Here is a 19920-nt window from a genome sequence, read left to right on the forward strand (position 1 = left end):
GTTGGTTATATTCACTTTGTAATGCAGTTTTATAGATACCGCTGTTAGAAAATGTATGACAACAATAATAAGAGATGTTGAGATTATGACAAAAACTTCTTGCATGGATTTCGTTTTGAAAAAATGTGAAAACCATGAAAACATAGATGGCAACAAAGGCCAAGTCATTAACAAATCTTGTCATCCAAAGCGACTTAAGAATGCCTTTGTTTTTTACTAGTAAGTGTGTACATATGTTGCTTTTTTTTATTTGACATAGTTGTAAGTATTATTGTTCATTACATTGTGAAATTTATTATATATTGATGTTTATGTTGACGATTTCATTTAGTTTATAATAATTATTTTTTTCTTGACAATGAATGCATTTGTGGTGAAAACAAAAAAAAATAAAAAAATAAAATTGACAAATAAGGTGCATAAATATGCCCTTTTGAAATGTATAATTTTAATATAGTTTCAAATTTGAATGAATGATTGTGAATAATTCTTTTATCTTAATTATCTTTTAATAGGTTAAGGGAGATATTGCTAAAACTTTTGCATCTTTTCCTGATGAGAGGAAGTTAGTTTTTAAAATTTAGCAATAGCAGACCATTTGCGATATCTGGAGGAAAAAAAAGAATTCAATGCTAAGGTAAGTGTTATGTTGATTATTTTATTATAATTTAAATATATGAATAATATACATTTGAAGTGATATATATTTTTAATAATTTATTTAGTTTTTAGGTATGTCTAAACAAAGTTATTGTTTTCTTCTCAATTTTTTGAATGATTTCATTTTTACTTAATTGTTTAATTTTTATTATTTTTATTAAAGAATTATAATTATAAAATTAATAATGTTGGTCGAAAAGGTAAATGGTGAATGCTACAATACATTTTATTTACTCATGACACTGATACTATTATATTATTATTTTTAATGTAATGTAGGATTGCTGGGATACACGTTGTAGTCATTTTTGGTTCTACAAGTTGTTGCAAAATATTGGTTCTACAAGTTGTTGCAAAATATTGGTTCTGAATATAATGATTCAATTCTTAGTATTGGACTTGGAGGCTTGATTCATCTACAATAGTATAAACTAAACAGAGATATTTGTTTGTGGTTGATTGAAATGGTTAACTTAAATAAGCGATGTTTGAAATTATATGATTATAAGATTCCATTGACATCTGAGACAGTGTCAATCATTATTGGTTTGTCAGCTGAGGGGACCCCTATTACTTTTGTGGAAGATGATCGTACAATTATAAGTTTATGCAATCAATTTAAAATTATTAATAATGGATTTATAAAATTTAGTGATTTAGAAAAGGAATTGCCAATGTTACATAAAGATTCGGATGAGTTCAAAGGTAATTTTTTTTTGTATGCAATAGGTCGTTTGCTTTGCCCATCGGCATCTATCTATATAGAAAAAAAAATACATATCTTGCCTACGTAATATAAGTTGTAATACAACTATGAACTTATCGAAGTATATGTGTGAAATATTGTTATCAGGAATATCAAATTTTCGCAATAAAATGAGAAGAACGATGAAAAAACAACGTAGTTGAGTGGATATGTTTTGATTCTTCAGGTTAGGTGCTAAAATATTTTTTTTTTACATTGTGTTATGATATTGTATTTTTTATGAAAAATTTATTTTGGATATTGTATTCTTTTCCTTCTGTGATATTTGTACAGATAATTTTTTTGGATCAAATATCTAATGCACGATTTGACAATAAATATGGTCAATATTTTTTACCTCGAATCGTTGTATGGAACCAAGAAAAGATTGATGGATGGTTGACTTGTATCAAAGATTTTAAAAATCTAAAAAATGTTCAGGTGATGTGATTAATCTTTTTTTACAATAAAAGTTAATATAATTTGGTTTAAATATTCTCTCATATTGAGAAAAATATATATTGGTTGAATCTGTAGGCATATCATCACACGAACTATGGACATGAAATCAGAGGGAAAGTTGTCATTTGATGCTCATTTATCATCTCAAATCAAAGTATGTATTTATAATTTTAATTTGCATTGTTATAATTGTCATTTACTATAGCTAAAATTTTATATTTCATTTTTGTAGGATATATGTAAGAGTTAATGTAACAAGTCAATTAAGTAAAAATAATTTAAATTTAATAAAAAATAAGTATTTAAATTTATATTCTCGAATAAAATGTTTAAAGATGTACAAATTTTAATTTTTAAATAAAAAATAATAAGGATAAAAATACTTATAATTCAAAGTTGATATGGAAAAGTCTTGATGTAAAATCATAAGAATTGACGTAAAAACTTATAAAAGTGAAATAACTAAATTTTAAATCTTAACGTAAATGTGTGAGAATTAACATAACAAGTCAATTAAGTGAAAACTATCTAAATTTAATGAAAAATAAATATTTAAATTTATATTCTTGGGGTTAAAAGTGTTTAACTATATACAAATTTTAATTTTTAAATAACGAATAATAAGGATAAAAATAAGAGAAAATTGTGAGGAATGACCTTTATTGATAAAGACATTTTAAAAATAATCATCAAAATAAATTTAACTGTTTTTAACCATATTTAGTCATGACTTGACAAAAATACTCTTTAAACTATTTCAAATAAATTAAACCATTCATCACAATTTCTCCCCATTTGTGCTTCAGATTTCTCTCTCTCACCATCCCACTCTCTCAAATTTTATCGATTTCTCTCTTCGCATTCATCTGCTATGCTTTCGATTTCTCTCTCCTATGTTTTCAGATTTCTTTTTCTTGCGCTTTCAAGACACCAAGCAATGATTTTGACGTGCTTGGGTGGGTGGCTATTTGGAAAATTCAATTTTTAGGTATTTTAGATAAAACTAAAACAATAGAAATAATCACAGATGTATGAAATAGCTTTTAATTGAATCAATTCGGGACCTAGACACTAATAAACTCAAAATTTTGAAATTTATAAACCTAAATTTTTAAAAGATTTTTTTTATTTTTAGTCAAAGTAAGTATTTTAGATTAAAAAATTTGTATTTTGATTTATGGAAACATGTTAGAAACACTTTAATCGGTGCCAAATTGCCAAAAAAAACAAAACAAAAAAAATGAAAAGAGTTGGATTTGAAATTTTGGTTCGTAAGTAACAACAACATTTTAAGCATTAAAGTGTAATACAATGTTTTTGAATATGTCGTGTAACAACAACATTTTTTCAACATAGCGTGTAACAATCTTTTTTAACCATAGCATGTAACATGTTATTGTACATGGCATATAACAACAGGATTTTTTTTCAACATGACGTGTAACAACCTAACCATGACATGTAACAACCTAACCATGACGTGTAACAATAATATTTTTGTTCAACATGGCGTATAACAACCTAACCATGGCTTATCACATGTTATTGTACATGACGTGTAACAATCTAACCATGGCTTGTCACATGTTTTTGTACATGACGTGTAACAATCTAATTATGGCTTGTCACATGTTTTTGTATATGACGTGTAACAACCTAACCATGGCTTGTCACATGTTTTTGTACATGGTATGTAACAACCTAACCATAGCTTGCCATATATTTTTATACATGGCGTGTAACAACCTACCTATGGCATGTAACAACCTAACCATGATTTGTCACATATTTTTGTACATAGCGTATAACAACACAGCGTATAATTTCATTAAGGGTAATTTTGTCCAACTTGACTAAAAATAGTTAAAATTATAAAGAAAGTTATTTTTGAAAACATCTTATCTTTAAGAGTTATTTTTCAAAATGCCCCTAAATATAATTATAGTTCAAAGTTAACAAGGAAAAGCCTTGACATAAAATTATAATAATTGACGTAAAAACTTATAAAAATGGAATAACTAAATTTTAAATCTTAATGTAATAAGTTAATTAAGTAAAAATAATTTAAATTTAATAAAAAATAAATATTTAAATTTATATTCTTAGGGTAAAAGTGTTTAACGATGTACAAATTTTAATTTTTAAATAAAGAATAATAAGGATAAAAATAATTATAATTCAAAATTGGTATAGAAAAACATTGATGTAAAAACTTGTAAATGTGAAATAACTAAATTTTAAATATTAATGTAAATGTGTGGGAGTTAACATAAAAAGTTAATTAAATAAAAAAATATAAATTTAATAAAAAATAAATATTTAAATTTCTATTTTCTCGAGTTAAAAGTGTTTAACGATATACAAATTTTAATTTTTAAATAAAGAATAATAATGATAAAAATAATTATAGTTAAAAATTAATATGAAAAAGCTTTGACGAAAAACTGTAAGAATTGATGTAAAAACTTGTAAATGTGGAATAATTAAAATTTAAATCTTAATGTAAGTGTATGAGAGTTAACGTAACAAATCAATTAAGGAAAAACAATCTAAATTTAATGAAAAATAATATTTAAATTTATATTCTCGGATTAAATGTATTTATTAACATACAAATTTTAATTTTTAAATAAAAAATAATTATAGTTTAAAGTTACTACTAGAAGGGTTTGTCGTAAAATTGTAAGAATTAACGTAAAATCTTATGAAAGTGTTATAAACAGATTTAAAATCTTAAAGTAAATATGTAAGAGTTAACGTAAATAAATTTTATTGAATTAAATTAATTATATATTTTTTTAATATTAAAATAATAATATTTTTATAATTTATAATAAAAAACAAAATAAAATTAAACGTTCAATAACTTAAAATAAACTAAATAAGTTTAAAAATTATATATGTTATTATCTTAAAATAGATAAATTTAAAAAATAAATATGTTGTTTATCTGTTAACTTGTTATACAGGTTTTTATTATTTTTTAAAAATTTTATTAATTTACCTTACAATAAGGTTAAACTTATCGTAGTGTTCACCTTTTTTTCTTCTTGACTATAATACCTCTTAAGTAGTTAAAGAATCTCAAAAATATTTTTTATATTTTGTTTTAGAAATACAATTAAAAAGTAATAATATTTACCATTAAACTAAATATCCAAATATCATTATTGAACCGATTTAAAAACCTGTTTTGGTATGATGAGTCGGTTTGGAATTTTTTTTTTTTGGAAAATATTTCACTAAAATATTAAAATTCTTTACCCGAGCCACGCTTGGCTTATAGTTTTCACACAGGGTTGGGCTTTACCTAAAACTTGGGGTAAATTGAGACGGGCTAGCCCACAGACGCCTCCAACCCATTCTCACGCGGTTGACTTGGTCAGATTGGGTACCTCTCCGTGTTATTTTATATTTGTTGAACATAGAAATGTATGACGTGACACACTCATAACAAGAAAAATATAATAATCAAATATAACAAACTATATATATATATATATATATGATTATAGTATGTTATATGATCATAATTTGCCATTATATAAATATTTTGTAGTTCAAACTATGTCCACTTTGTTTTTTTTATTTATTTTTTAGTTAAGTAAGTACTATATATATATATATGTATTGATATGAAAAATTTTCATTAACTCAAATATTGTCGCATGCACATTTGTACACCTTTCTCTGTTTTATACATAATCTTAGCATGTTAAAACTTAAAGCTACTTTTCTCATGTTGTCCTTGTTGAGTAAAATCTCTCAGTAGAACGTTTTACACGTGTACTTGGTAGATACAATAATTCACGAGATAAAGATTAAAATAATTTTATATCATGTCGGTTTGGCAAGCTTTCTTACTTTAAGAAAGATGTCGGATGACTCAATTTTCATATAACATAAATTTGTGGGTTAAATATTTTTACTTTCACATTTACTAATATTGCTTATCTTATTTTTAAAAAATAATTATTACATATGGGTATATAAATATTTATTATGATTAAAAATTAAAGATAAAATGAATGAAAATTTTCCAATAAAGGAAATCATATTCTAATGAAAATCATTTAATGGAATTAAAATTCTTATATGTGCATTAGATAATTTTTATTATTATAATTAAAATAAAAATATATTAACGATGATAATTTAAAACTAAAATAAACAAAAATATGTTTTTACTTCAATAAAAACTATATTCCTACTTTTATGTTTTAAATATATAACAAATTATCTTATTACCAAGGACTTATATTTTTCTTTAACATCGTGTATGATACAACAATTTATATAGTAATAAAAGAAATCATGGTATCCTACTTTTAATTTCGTAAATACCAATTTATGTTTTATAGATAACAAATTGTTATATACCTATCATTTAATTTAATCTAATTTTTTTTGTTAAATCTTATCCTATCTAGTCATCATCTTTTTCGATTTAAATGAACTTACTTATCTAGTATTAATGCCAATCTTAATTATGGGAATATTATCAACACTTGCCAAATAATTTCAATTCATCATATAAAATTATAAATGATATTTAATTAATAATTTTTAGTTTCTAAAAGAAAATTATTTAATTATTCAAAAAGCAGACGCAGAGAAGAATTCTCGAAAGCATGCAAGCACCAACGGATTAACCAAAGAATGCAGACAAGGTAAAATTCGATTTGGAAGTTCATTAAGTAAGAGAGGAGCGAACCCAAGGTCCCAAGGGAAAGCCGGATCCGGGCGGCCTTAGGCTTAGGAGTTAGGATCAGACAAACAAAGGCCGGTATTGGATAAGGAGCATATGGGACCCATTCTCCCATTGAAATTCTGGTCGAAGTCCCTGACCCCAGTTCCACACTCCACCACACAAAAACAGCACCAAACCCACCGTAACAAAAAGCCCTAACTTTCTCCTCTCTGCAACCGCTATTGCAACAACTTCTTTCTCACTGTCCAAGGACCTTAGATTTCATCGAATCTAAAAGGAAAAAAAAAAAAAGCCGGGTCGACCCCATGACCCGAAGCCCGATCCATGTTGACCCGGGATGTTCCTTCATGTGCTTTGATCTTTTTAAGGTTTGATAAATTGTCTCAATTTATAACATCTGGTAGTATCATGGGTCTTGGTTAGTTAGGATAAGGGGAGAGATCTGCGGGTGTTTGTTTGATTATTGCTTTTTTAAGTTTGTTGATCTTTTTTCACGGCTGCGTTTTGTTCAGTTACTCGATTTGTTGCGAAGGGTAAATTTTTGTAGTATACATACAATTCTAAGTATTTGATGCTTAGTTTTGTATCGTTGTGTTACTTTTAGGTGTGAGTTATGGTCATCTACGTGGTTCTGGAGGGGAATTGGTGATGACGGGTTGCTGACTCACTTCAATTTTTGGATTTTAATCGAGCTTATTTAGACTTCTGGATCATGTTGTTTAGTGCGTATTAGCTTATTTGTGTACGAAGTTTAAGAGTTTTTGGAATGTGGGTTGATTAGACTTTTGGGAGGATATAAGTGCCAAATGCAAATCTTTAGTGTTCATTAGGTTATATTTTTGCGTATAAAATCTGCAATTTTGGGATTTTATGTTGTTCGGTGTAGAGAACTGGAAGCAAATTGGATGTTTTTAGGTACATTGTTAAGTTATTAGCATATTTGGAGGTGAAGTGCGTTGTTAAGTTATCATTTAATTTTAGAGGGTTAGGAGTAAGGAGGTATCAATGTCGTTTAAGAGCATCATCCAGGACATGAAGGGGGAGTTGGGGAGTATATCCAGAAAAGGGTTTGATGTAAAGTTTGGGTATGGTATGAGATCAAGGTCACACAGGGTAGTTCAGGATAGCTCAGTTACAGTTGATGCATTCAAGCAGAGTTGTTGGGCAAACATGCCACCTGAACTGTTAAGGGATGTGTTGATGAGAATAGAGGCATCAGAGAGTACTTGGCCTCCACGAAAGAATGTTGTTGCTTGTTCTGGTGTATGTAGGAATTGGAGAGAGATTATGAAGGAAATTGTGAAAACCCCAGAAATTTCAGGCAAGTTGACATTCCCGATCTCATTGAAGCAGGTAATAGATTTCAGCATGTACTTTTTTCTTTACTCTTAAGTATATGTTATTTATTGTTTGGTTGGACAGCATTCAGTTGGTTATGCATTGATCGTAAAGCAATTCTGTTTAGCCTGGTTGCTTTGAATCTTAATTGTTCTTTTTATTCAAGTTTGATTGCAATAAGAATGTTTTAGTAGCATTTTCAAAATAGTAGCAATTCCATGCTCCTGTTGTACTTCTTGTGTAGTGCTTTCATAAGTAACAGTTGAATGGTGCTGACAAATGAGAAAAATGATGGGCAATATTTTCCTGCTGCTGGTTTGCTCAAGTTGTGGGCTGTATTGCATTCTAGGACTGCTTGGTTATGCTCTTTAGGAAGTGTAGGAATCTAAAGCTGGAAATATGTTAGGTATTGTATCAGCATCCTGCATCACTAGAAGTTTTCTTTTAAAGTTATTGCATCATAAATTTTGAATTCTAGGTGATCAATTGAGAACACGAAATCCTCCTTCATGATGTCCTGACATTTCCAACTATTTGTGCTCTTGAGATGAATCGTGAACTTAAGAGCTCTTTGGCAGTAAAATTGCTTGAAAAGGTATCTGCATAATTTAATATAAAATAGACTATAGGCCTTATGTCCGTACTTGGAATAGTTTTCGTTATTCATCAAATTATCCATGAATAAGCATCTTCAAAGTTAGGGCACATGTTTATGGTCTTTGGTTGTTTTGTTTTGCAGCCTGGTCCAAGGGACTCCCTCCTTCAGTGCTACATAAAGCGGAATCGTAGCAACCAAACATATTATCTTTACCTTGGCTTGAATCAGGGTGAGCTGCTTTTATTTTTAATGTTTCTTTTGGGGTGGGGGCAGGGGTTCGTGTTGAGAGCTTTACTCTCATTTATAGTCACTTGTGCCTCTTGGTTCTGTTGTCTTCTGACAGAGGATTTTACTTATACTTAATGATTGAATTGAAAATATTGATGGATATTTTATGCAGCTAGGTTCATAGAAAGTTAGTGCCTTAACTATTTCATAATTGTACTGAGGACTTTTTTGTCTCTGTATATCTTCCCTTAGCTGTATATGTGAAATTGTTTTGCTTTGTCTAATTTCTTGGCAGCTTCAAATGATGATGGAAAGTTCCTTCTTGCTGCAAGGAAGTGCCGCCGTCCTACCTGCACTGATTATATTATCTCATTAAATGGTGATGATGTGTCAAAAGGAAGCAGTACCTACATCGGAAAATTGAGGTATTGTCAACTGGATTATAATTTGACTGATACTTCAATCATTTCAGAAACCTAAACTTACCTTGATTTGCTTTAACAGATCAAACTTTTTGGGGACCAAATTTACAGTCTATGATGCACAGCCTCCAAATGCTGGAGTGAAAGTTACTAAAAGCCGCTCCACCAGGCTAATTAATATGAAGCAAGTTTCCCCTCGAGTCCCGGCTGGCAACTACGCTGTAGCCCACATCTCATATGAATTGAATGTCCTGGGTTCTAGGTAAGTTGTATGTTGAAAGTTACACACACTCTCTCTCTCTCTCTGTGCTTGGTATGGTCATCATTCAGCACCTCATTTTTTCTTTTTTGGTATGCTCACTGAATTTAAAATATTCTTAGAGGTCCAAGGAGAATGCAGTGCGTCATGGATGCCATCCCAGCCTCTTCTATTGAGCCTGGAGGTGTTGCTCCCACACAGACTGAATTCCTACACAGTAATCTGGATACCTTCCCATCCCTACCGTTCTTTAGATCAAAATCAACCCGTACAGAGAGTTTCCAATTGGGACCTTTATCTGGCCAGAAAGATGGAATGCTAGTGTTAAGGAATAAGGCACCTAGGTGGCATGAACAACTCCAGTGCTGGTGCCTGAACTTCAATGGACGGGTGACAGTTGCTTCGGTCAAAAATTTTCAGCTGGTTGCATCTCCAGAGAATGGAGCTACTGGGCAGGAGCATGAGAATGTCATTCTCCAGTTCGGTAAAGTGGGGAAGGATGTATTCACTATGGATTATCAGTATCCAATCTCAGCTTTTCAGGCATTTGCCGTATGCCTTAGTAGCTTCGACACTAAGATTGCTTGTGAGTGATTTGCAAACAGGTATGAGTCCAGCTTAACTCTTGAACTTTTAACAAATTAAATCTCAATATAAACATTATCAAAGCATTTTTAATTTTTTGGATCAGGATAAATAGTTAAGCCTGTTTTGCTATCCATTGGTATACAAAATTTCAACCTTTCTGTACTCTGTTTAGTGATTTGTTGTTTTCATTTTTTCTTTAGGGTTTCTTGTTTGCCTGGGAATGCTAGATTATGTGATTTAAACATCCAGATATTAGATATAATACCGTACTTAAAATATCTATCCAGTAACTGTACCAAAAAAGAAAAAAATCTATCCTGTGACGTGGTTAGCTGTAAAAGTGATTTGCCAATCCTGCTACTATGCAACTCCCAGTCAGCATACTAATAGTAATCCTGCATTTCCTAATGGATCTTAAGTAGTTGAAGCTCCTGGTTTTTAACTGCAGGTTTTGCCAGATGCAAAATAGTTGGTTTGGAGGGTAGTTGTCATGCTACGGACTTGGAATGTTCTGTTACAAAAAATTTCTAGGTACTTCAGTGCTTTCTGGTTTCTATATGAGCAGTTAGGATTTAACGTTTATTTTAGTTCTTTGCTGTACATATAACCGTTTGTATTAAGAGCGAGATATGACCATGCTGTCGGTTCCGTGCTTTGCTAACATGCTCGTCTCTTTGATCACTGAGTGAGAAAACTAGAAATCTGTTGAGTGGTTTCTTGATTTGTTAATGGGATTCCTTGTTGGAGACTTTTGTCCATTTTAAATGTCCACTTCCTCATTTTGCAAATTGTGCCTCTTAAATGTTAAATCAGAAATTCTTTTGACGGTTTGGCAATTGTTGATGTTTGCTTTTCAAGTTATGGGTGAATCTTTTGCCTGTCCTCGAGGCAAATAGTTGCTTTAAGTCAGCCTCCTCAAGCTTGAGACTTTTTTTGTTTTATCACAGGCAGATGGTTTGTCATACACTTTACTAGTGGACGGTTTAATCAGGCAGCTATGGTTAAACGAGAGACGCTATAATCCATCCTTTTGAATGTGAATTTGGTAAAGATGTTCATCCCTTTGGGAATGTAAGATTGGAGCGGTCCTAAGTCATACAACACGCATTCATGTGAAGCTTAATTATATGAAATAGCCAATACCAGAGAAGATAAAGAGGAGATTAATTAGCTGAAAGTTCAGTCAGCATCTCAATTTTCAAACAAATTGGGACTACCAAGTGCCAAAGAAAAAAAAAATATTCAAGAGCAGAATCTGGTTATTTTGCCTGGACATCCACTTATGGAATTTCCTTTAACCTAAACGATTGCTCTTTATACTTCCATTCGGGTCTCAAACTTTCAACGTGGGGAATTTCTTTACATATAAGCAAAGGGAGATGTTGTCTATGTGGCATTCTAAGGTGAGTTGGACAAAAAACAATAAGAATAAAACAGTAAATTCATTGTTTGGCCAACTCCAAACCTCCAATCAAACAGCATCAACTTCCCCAATTGAAATCAGCTTACAACATTTATTAATGCGGATACCAGTTTTGCATAGTAATAGATGAAAATATTGACGATAACAACAACGAACGGAACGGATGCAGTGAAGAAAGAGTAAAACTAGATTGTAATGTTCATGTTTATGGTAAGGCACGACTAAGCAGCAAGTGACCCCTGCTACAGCACACAAAAGGAAAGGGATCAGAATGGGGGCCCGGGAGGACCATAACCGCGGGGTCCACCAAAGCAGTCTTGTAGTAGCCAACAACAGCATAGACAGTAGAAGCTGCAAAGCCCAAAATTAATCGGGAATTTAGTGAAAAATCAAAGCGCAGTTAACTAGAGCGGGCATAGGGGAGAAAGATTGATTGCTTACCAAGAAGATATCATGTTGCAAAAACCATCAGCAAAGCCACCAAAGAAGCCACCAGGCCAAAAACCAGGGCCTCCAAATCCAGGGCCCCAGGGACCTCCCGGCCCCGGACCAAAGCCGCCAGGTCCCCCTGGACCAGGACCCCAGCCTCCAGGCCCCCCTGGACCAGGACCCCAGCCTCCAGGCCCCCCTGGTCCTCCTGGCCCTCCTGGCCCTCCTCCCGGTCCACCAGGTCCCATTGCTGTTAATAGCTTTCTAGTCCGTCTTCAGTCTACACCACTTCCCACCACCGGCAAGCGTTGCCAAAGAGAATATCAAGTCTGCAAACGCAGGACGGTAAAAGATAGAAATATCAAGAGCCGATCCTCCTCCTGAAAATATTTTCAAAACTCTGCGAACAAGTTTGGACGCATTATGCAGAAATAGGAAGGGAGTTTACTTAAGGCGGAAGGTTTAAGTTGCACCATTGTAAAAGACAAGTGCTCGACTAACAAGTCCACCTGTATCTCACAAGACAAAACCTACCAGTCTAATTATGTATTTAACTACTAGTCTTTCATTGACCTATCCATCATTCAAAGCTACACCTATATCAATATATTTATGCACAAGTTACACTTGCACGGGGTTCGAAATTCACTTTTTTTTTTTTGGAAATTTGTCCAAGAACACAATATTTGACCTCACAAATCAATTATAAAGAACTATTGATTCAAAGCCTTGGCAAATTCTCGTTGGTCTTCACACGTTAAAATGCTTGCCAGGCAACGTACTGGTTTGCTGCTAACGTAGTGAAGATTGAACTAAACAGCTATGAAATCCTCTTTTAAGTTAAATTCGCGAGTTTGGGTACTAGGTTCAGTTGAGTTGACCCAGGTAATTGCCTAAATAACTTGATCCTCGTATTGGGCACTCTCTCCCTGTAAAAATACTCAAATGATGTATTGCTGCTTTATATATCCAAAGCATGTCCAAATGGCAGTTTGCAAATTCGACAGTCACCTCCGGTTCACTTAAATCAACTCCACCACATTATCAGTAGCTCTTCCCAATTTCTGTTTTACATTTTGGGATGCATATCTTCATTGGACTATCCCCTCCTCTATGTTTATAAAGAGTTCAAAATCAATTAGTAAAAGAAACCACTCGCAAGCCACAAAACCATTCTGCTTTCAACACAAGTAAATATATCTGATTGTTTAGGAAAACAAACAAGCAAAATCTTAACCAGAAAAGATTAAAAAGAGATCAGAGGGGGGGAACAATAGCCTCAGATTAGCATATTGGCACATTCATCAACGCAAACAACAACCCGTGCAGAAGGATCAACACGGTGCGCATAATTTGTTGCTGCAGCTCTGCCTCATACGCTCTCATCATCAGCTTTTATTATGTTAAATAATTCACTCTGAATTTCTAAAATAGTTTATAAGATTGAAAAAAAAAAACAGAAGAAGATTAATTAAAAAATCGGATGAAAATTTCAACTGCACAAAAATCCAAACTCAGCCCAATCCCAACTCTAATTACCCGGCTAACGAACGACGGATTCACATTTTAAGCTTCGGCTGCGATTAGCGTGGAGAGGAGAAAATCAAAAGCGGCCATATATAGAAGCTGTGGGAGAATCGGGGTTAGGGTTTCGTTTTTGGAGTTGGAAACATTTTGGGCTTTGAGCCCGGCCAATTTGTTTTAGCAAATTTGGGCCCTTCTTGGTTGGTTGGGCTTTATGGGATTTTAATAGTTCTTTTAGTACTTTAACCATTCAGGCCCACTATTAATTTTTATTTTCATTGGGATTTATGAATTGTGAGTAAGGAATTTGAATGAAGGAAATGTTGTTTTTCCTCAAAGCCGATGCAACTTTGATGAGGTATCAAATAAAATGATAGAATTTAATTTGTTGGATGGTAAATTAATGTTGCATTTGATGCATAAAATTACTGATAGCATTGAATAGTAGGACAAGCTATAAACATGTAAAGCCATATACAACAAGTGGTTTCGTGTGACAAAAAAGTTAATATTTCTTATTTTTTCAATGTAAATTTCTTATTGATAATTTTTTTTGCAAAAAAAATTAATATTTGATGTGAGAAGAACTTATAAACCTGTAAAATCAAAAATTATATTTGATTTTGTGCAAAAAAACTTATGTTGTATGTTTGTTTATCGATGCAAACTTATTATTTTTATAGATTTTATGTGAAAATAAAAATATGATTGATACGAATAGAACTTATAGAACATGTAAAACCTCAATGAGAAAGTGACTTTTGTATCAATAAAAAAAATATATTTCATATTAAAATAATTATTTAAGTCTCGTTATTTTTTTTTTAATTTTAAAAGAGAGAGATTCAATTGCATCCGAACATTTGATTCATTAATTGACGCATGATCTCTCTACTTAGAGAATAGGTTCAAATCCTTCTTCCCTTAATAAAAAAAAAAGAAAGTAAGTTGAGAGACTCAATTATACTATATTTTATGTATTCGAAAATGCTTGCCTCTAATTTTATATGGTCCAATTCATAAAAACACACAAATTGTTAATTAAGAGTTATGTAAATATACGATTATATCAGATGAGGGGCAAACTATTAATTGCAATTCACAAAAAATTATACTAGTAGAATGAAAATGATTTACTTATATAGCTCCAATATATAGCGCAACCGCATGGTTTCATGCAATATAGTTCAATTTAATTAATGAGGAAGATCTCAATACTTAAAATGTAAAAATAATATATACCGTTTATAATACTATCATTGTGACTTTTTTTTTTGTTAATTAAACCATCTTTTTATCTAAAATTTAACTCTTATATATTAAATTTCCAAAAAAATTGAAATCTAATTTTTTGAATAAAAATTATGTAGTAATTATTCAATTAAATGTTTCTAAATTATAAGTCTTTATATATGCACAAAAAATGTAATTAAAAGCCTAGAATTGCATCAAAATTTTGAAAAATAAAATAAAATCATGCCTGGCCTAGCCTTTTTAGCATGATCTGCACATGACGCGTAGCACTAATCGTAGGGACAAACATCCTGGCAGGCAGCCGACCCGACTCAAACTAACGCACCTTGTAGAATTTCTTTTTTTTTTTTAAGGGGAAAATATAGCCATTGGCTAAAGCCATGATGGCAACCACAATTTGCCAGGGGAGCTTCTGATTTGAGTATTTATCAGTTTTAAGCCTACAAAACAGGAAATTTGTCTTGTTCTCTAATTCAACGATTTTTGTATGCTCTACTTAAAATTATCTTGTACAGTACTAGTAGTATACAACTCGTGCACAGCTAGCACTCTGACAAGTACCTCTAGTTATTTTAAATAATGATGATCAATCATGGTCACCTAATTAAACAATACTAAATTATTCAAAAAGAAAATTAAACAATACTAGTTTCCGTACACCCAAAAACAATCCTGGAAATCCCACTGCTGCGGCTGACCCCTGAACTCATTCCATTTTTTCAATATTCTTTCACATCTGTTCTTATGCCTGCCCTGCAACTGTTGAAACTCCTACAGATCAAAAGAAAAATGATAAAGGAGCAGCACTAGTACTATTACGTGCAGAAAAATTTTGGTGAAAATTTTAATTAGATAGATTTTGGCCCCGTCGCTTAAGGCTTTAATTGCTCGGAAAAGATATGTGCCTTTGTAGAAGTTTCAAAGCTTTGAGTAGCTGACACCTGGTGCCAGTCTATGGGGGCATCAAAGATCTCTCAGTTCCTCATCACCATTGGCTCTCAATGCCCCCAAGGGACCCTACTGCTTAAATGGGTTCTTTTCTCTATGATTTACGCTAACTCTTACCAATCTCACTTTTGCATTTCAATCACAAAATTATATAAATATTGCTTGGCTATGCTTGGAAACAAAACTTCACTGATTGTGAGTTTCCCTGCTGGGAAACGACAGGAGAGACGGGGAAGAAGTCTTTATGCGGAACCTCATTTGTTTCTTTTATGTAAATAAACATGGAAAGGACGGGTTAAAAGTAAAGACTGTCCTAAGGCCGAACCTAAACGGGGGGCTCTTCTTCTCGGACATCAATATCAGAGTACATTGTTAAGTGAGAAATAAAGAAACCATCAAAATCAATGACGAGAGAGAGAGAGAGAGAGAGAGAGAGGAGAGAGAGAGAGAGAGGACCCCGTTGGCTTAAGCATCGGGACATATTAATCTTTTGAATTGGATGCGTGGTCCAACTTAGGGCACCCATTTACGGCCAAAAGTAACTTAATGAATTATAGCCATTGGATTGTAGGAGGAAGCGTGGCTCGATTGGGATGTTCAGCAATCAGGACCACTAAAAATTAGCCATTAATTGAACCAAAAAAAAAAAAAGAGTGTGGGCAAGGCCCATGATAAAAACTGCTCGTATCCTACAGATGGAATTGATAACTCAAAGCTAACATTTTGGTGTGAGGGTTCACCAACTGATGGTCCCATACACTTTACCATTGTGGCAAATGATGTTACCCATTAACAATATTTGCACCCCACGTTAGCTGGTTGAAGGTTTATGAGCATTTATTGTCCAAATCTAGTTCTTTTAATTCATGAAGTCTAAAGTCATTGAGGAGCTTGGCAATTTTCGTGGCAACACATTGGGTAGAAACTACTCCCCCCTCCCCCCTTCTCTTTTTTTGCCAATTGAATGATTATAACATTCCAAGCTGATATAGTAACTGATAACTAAATGATTAATAAGCTCACTATAGTCAATAAACATATGCTTCGAAGTCCAATCATATAGTATTTGATAAAAGACACACATGACAAATGGTTATTGATTGCCAAATAAGACAACTCCACTGAATTTTCCAGCAAATTTTGACGGCCTGCCAGTTTTTATTCAATTTCTTTTTCTTTTTATTCCCCTTTTATCTTTGCCCTGTTTGTTTAATCAATTGAAATTGCCTCAACCTCAAGCATGCTGAAGCTAAATTTGTCATCTAGTGGACAAAGTTTGTAAAGAACTTTCGAAAAGTCTGTCACCAGAACATGATGCTGCCACTTTTTTGGGCTAGCCATGTACTGCAAATTAAGATAAGATAATGACTGATTCCAGATTTATTGGTGAAAATTAAATTTGCCTTAGAACCTTCAAATCTCAGAGTAATTTAAGGCATTGAAATTGAATATTCTTCTTTCTTTGGTCTGATGGATTTATTCCTTCATGTACCCATATTTTTTATTTTAATTTGAAAAAAATAATATTTAAATTTGATTTTTTGAGTAAGCCGATTCATACATATATTATCAAACCAAATACCCAACATATTTGAGAGGAACCTAACTCATCATTAGATTAATTCGAAAGTCAATTGTCTTAGTTATTTGATATGTGTTTCTTGGTTTTTTATGCTTCATTTGTTAAGCATGAGTCGTGCTTGGTTTGCTTTTAGATATAGTTTTGACTTTATCAATATTTGATGGGATTAAATGTTGTAAAAACAATTAAACTTTTTGGTATAGAAAATCACATCAATGTTGAAATTGAAACAACTTATCCTTAGCATTCCCATGTGAGTGAATAATCCAAACCTAAAAAATCAATCTATTCAGAAAGCCTAACTAATTATCACAACCTCATAAGTTGATTAGCTCAGAGCTAACACAATACTTAACCAAAACCCGTCTCATCATTACAATTATGTATCAGCCGCAAACCATGCATGCATTGCTCTATTCATGGGAAATTAATGCGGCTTCTTTTTCTTTTTCTTTCTTAAATTGTACGTATTTGTCGCATTAGGTGCTGGGTTTGGTGAGTGAAGTCTTTCTTTATTGTTTAATATATTAACTTCACCTATTACCAGTATGCATTATTATGGTTATGGAATCCAATTTGAACTGAAATTTTACTTTCAAAAAGCATATAAAACATTATGGCAAAGTAAATTCTTTTGAATCACATATATCTATACATATCATATATAAAAGCTGTCCCATGCAAACAAGTCAAAGCTAATCGGTGAACCCAATGCCACAACAACCAATACCCACTCATCTCGCCATCTTCATTTCAATTATGGAAATTTCTAGTACTAGGGTTCTAATGTGATGGCGCCAGAAATCAGGTAACATCCCCAACTTTGCAAGCAACTTGGTCTTTTGAAATCGCGTGACAAAGGGTAATTTCCCAACGTTTTCTACACCTTTTTTTCTTTGTTTGATAAAACTATAATTACCTTAGATAAACAAGAACAAAAACAGCAGTCAAACTGGGAGGAGATCATTTTATAAGAATAGAAAAGAAGAGGAGGTAGCGAATCAAATGAGGACACGCACGTACGACCATTGGTTAAAGGCCAAGACGGGGTTGCCTATCGGTCGGTGATCATCATGTCATTGCTGAGGGGGCCTGTTACTTATGTAAAGCTTTCTTTTTTTTTTTTTTATACATTTCTTGCTTTACGTATATACCATATTTTTGGCCTCTAATTCAACGTTTATTTTAAAATTACATAAAATTTTAAAATGAGAAATGTTTTATATTTTTAATTATAAATTTCAACGAGAAATAACATCAAATAGATATTTTATTTAAAATTAATAGAAGATCATATTGGAAAAATATATTTTAATTTTTAAAAAATAAGTATTACTTTGAAAATTCCCTCTAATTGACTTTTATTTTTTTCATAAAAAGAATAAAATTTACAATATAAAAAAGTAAATAAAAAGTTAAAATAAATACCAGAAAAAAATAACAAAAATATTAAAAGAATTAAAAATGATAAAACAAACATGCAATAATAACAAATTTTCTAACTTTTTTATTAAAAAAAAAAAGAAAAACAAAAAAGCCTTGGTCCGAGGCTTAAAGCCTAAAGATGAGGTTGCGTTGGATGCGAGTAAAAGGGCGAGGGAAGGGGGCAAAAGTTGGGTGTCTCAACTCACACTGCTGGAGTTGATAGGACAGTGCAGGGGCGGCAGTAGGGGGGCAGACTTTGGCCGCCCTCCAAGTAAAAGTCGAGCCAGTTTTTGTTTCATTGCAAGGTCCCTACACTTCTTGGGCTTCTAACCTCTTCGGGTTTTAATTTTTACTCCGCACTCAAGTATATCAGCAACCCTTTTATTTTTACTCCTCCAGTTTAGAGAGCGGGCGTATTCGTCCTAGTACAGTACATTTGGATTTTTAACTGTTCATTTTTTTACTTTATTCCCTATAAAATTTTTCTAGGGCTTTTGGTTTTCTTTTTAATTTTAATTTGATGCATAGTACCCAAAACACAAATATTTCTGCTTTTATGTGAGATCACTAATATGTTAACACTCTAGTACTAATTTCCATTGTTTTCTTTTATTATATACAAGATGCTTGATGTTACATCTCTCTGTTGCGAAAGAAAGAAGAAAAGAGTAGAAAAGGTGAGCTATCGCTTTGTAGAAGTCAATTAAGTCATTGACTTTCTTGGAAAGCAATACATAATAACTCACAAATTAAAAAACAATTTTAATTTGTATACATGCATTTATAGATAACTATACATATACACATGGCCTAAATAAATATAATAAAAAAAAAGAAATGGACTGGGAAAGATTAAAGAGTAAGAGGGGTGTAATGTTGGATGTTTATGTGAAAAGGACCTGCCTTGGCTACACTTCATGCAAATTAGTGGTCTGAAAATGCCAAAAGAAAAAGGTCGGATGTATATGACAAATTATTAAAATCTATCGTTTCACAAAAATTCAAAATAAAAGATATTCTTTCATTGATAGTGCCAGCCATATAATATATATATATATATATATATGTAAAGTTCTATGAGTATTTTTTTTTGAAAAGGTAAAGTTTTATGAGTTGATGTAGTGAACAATGTCATTTTCTCCCCCTGGAGTCAAAAATAATATCTATCCTCGACAATATTCATACAGTCAATGGCTTTTCCTACAACTAGTCCTGCATGTCACATGCAGGCGTAATCATGCAAAATTGCATTTCTATCGTACAAAATTTATCCATGTTTACTATATTAGTCAAACTGCATATGGTTTTCCATTATGATTTTCAG

General features: G+C 32.0%; 2 protein-coding genes across 2 annotated transcripts; one reads left to right on the plus strand and one right to left on the minus strand.

Moving 5' to 3' along the window:
• LOC18613473 (tubby-like F-box protein 3) lies at positions 6593-10836 on the plus strand. The gene is made up of 7 exons (XM_018126254.1): positions 6593-6946; positions 7183-7931; positions 8656-8743; positions 9038-9167; positions 9247-9426; positions 9546-10028; positions 10460-10836. The coding sequence occupies exons 2-6, from the start codon at positions 7584-7586 to the stop codon at positions 10015-10017; spliced, it is 1218 nt and encodes a 405-aa protein (XP_017981743.1). The 5' UTR covers positions 6593-6946; positions 7183-7583; the 3' UTR covers positions 10018-10028; positions 10460-10836.
• Positions 11435-12368, minus strand: LOC18613474 (WW domain-containing protein C660.06). The gene is made up of 2 exons (XM_007050727.2): positions 11876-12368; positions 11435-11785 (listed from the first exon to the last, which is right to left on the minus strand). Exons 1-2 carry the CDS (start codon positions 12109-12111, stop codon positions 11701-11703), a joined length of 321 nt encoding a protein of 106 aa, XP_007050789.2. The 5' UTR covers positions 12112-12368; the 3' UTR covers positions 11435-11700.

Source organism: Theobroma cacao, chromosome 1 (genome assembly GCF_000208745.1).
Source record: "Theobroma cacao cultivar B97-61/B2 chromosome 1, Criollo_cocoa_genome_V2, whole genome shotgun sequence".
Taxonomy (NCBI): domain Eukaryota; kingdom Viridiplantae; phylum Streptophyta; class Magnoliopsida; order Malvales; family Malvaceae; genus Theobroma; species Theobroma cacao.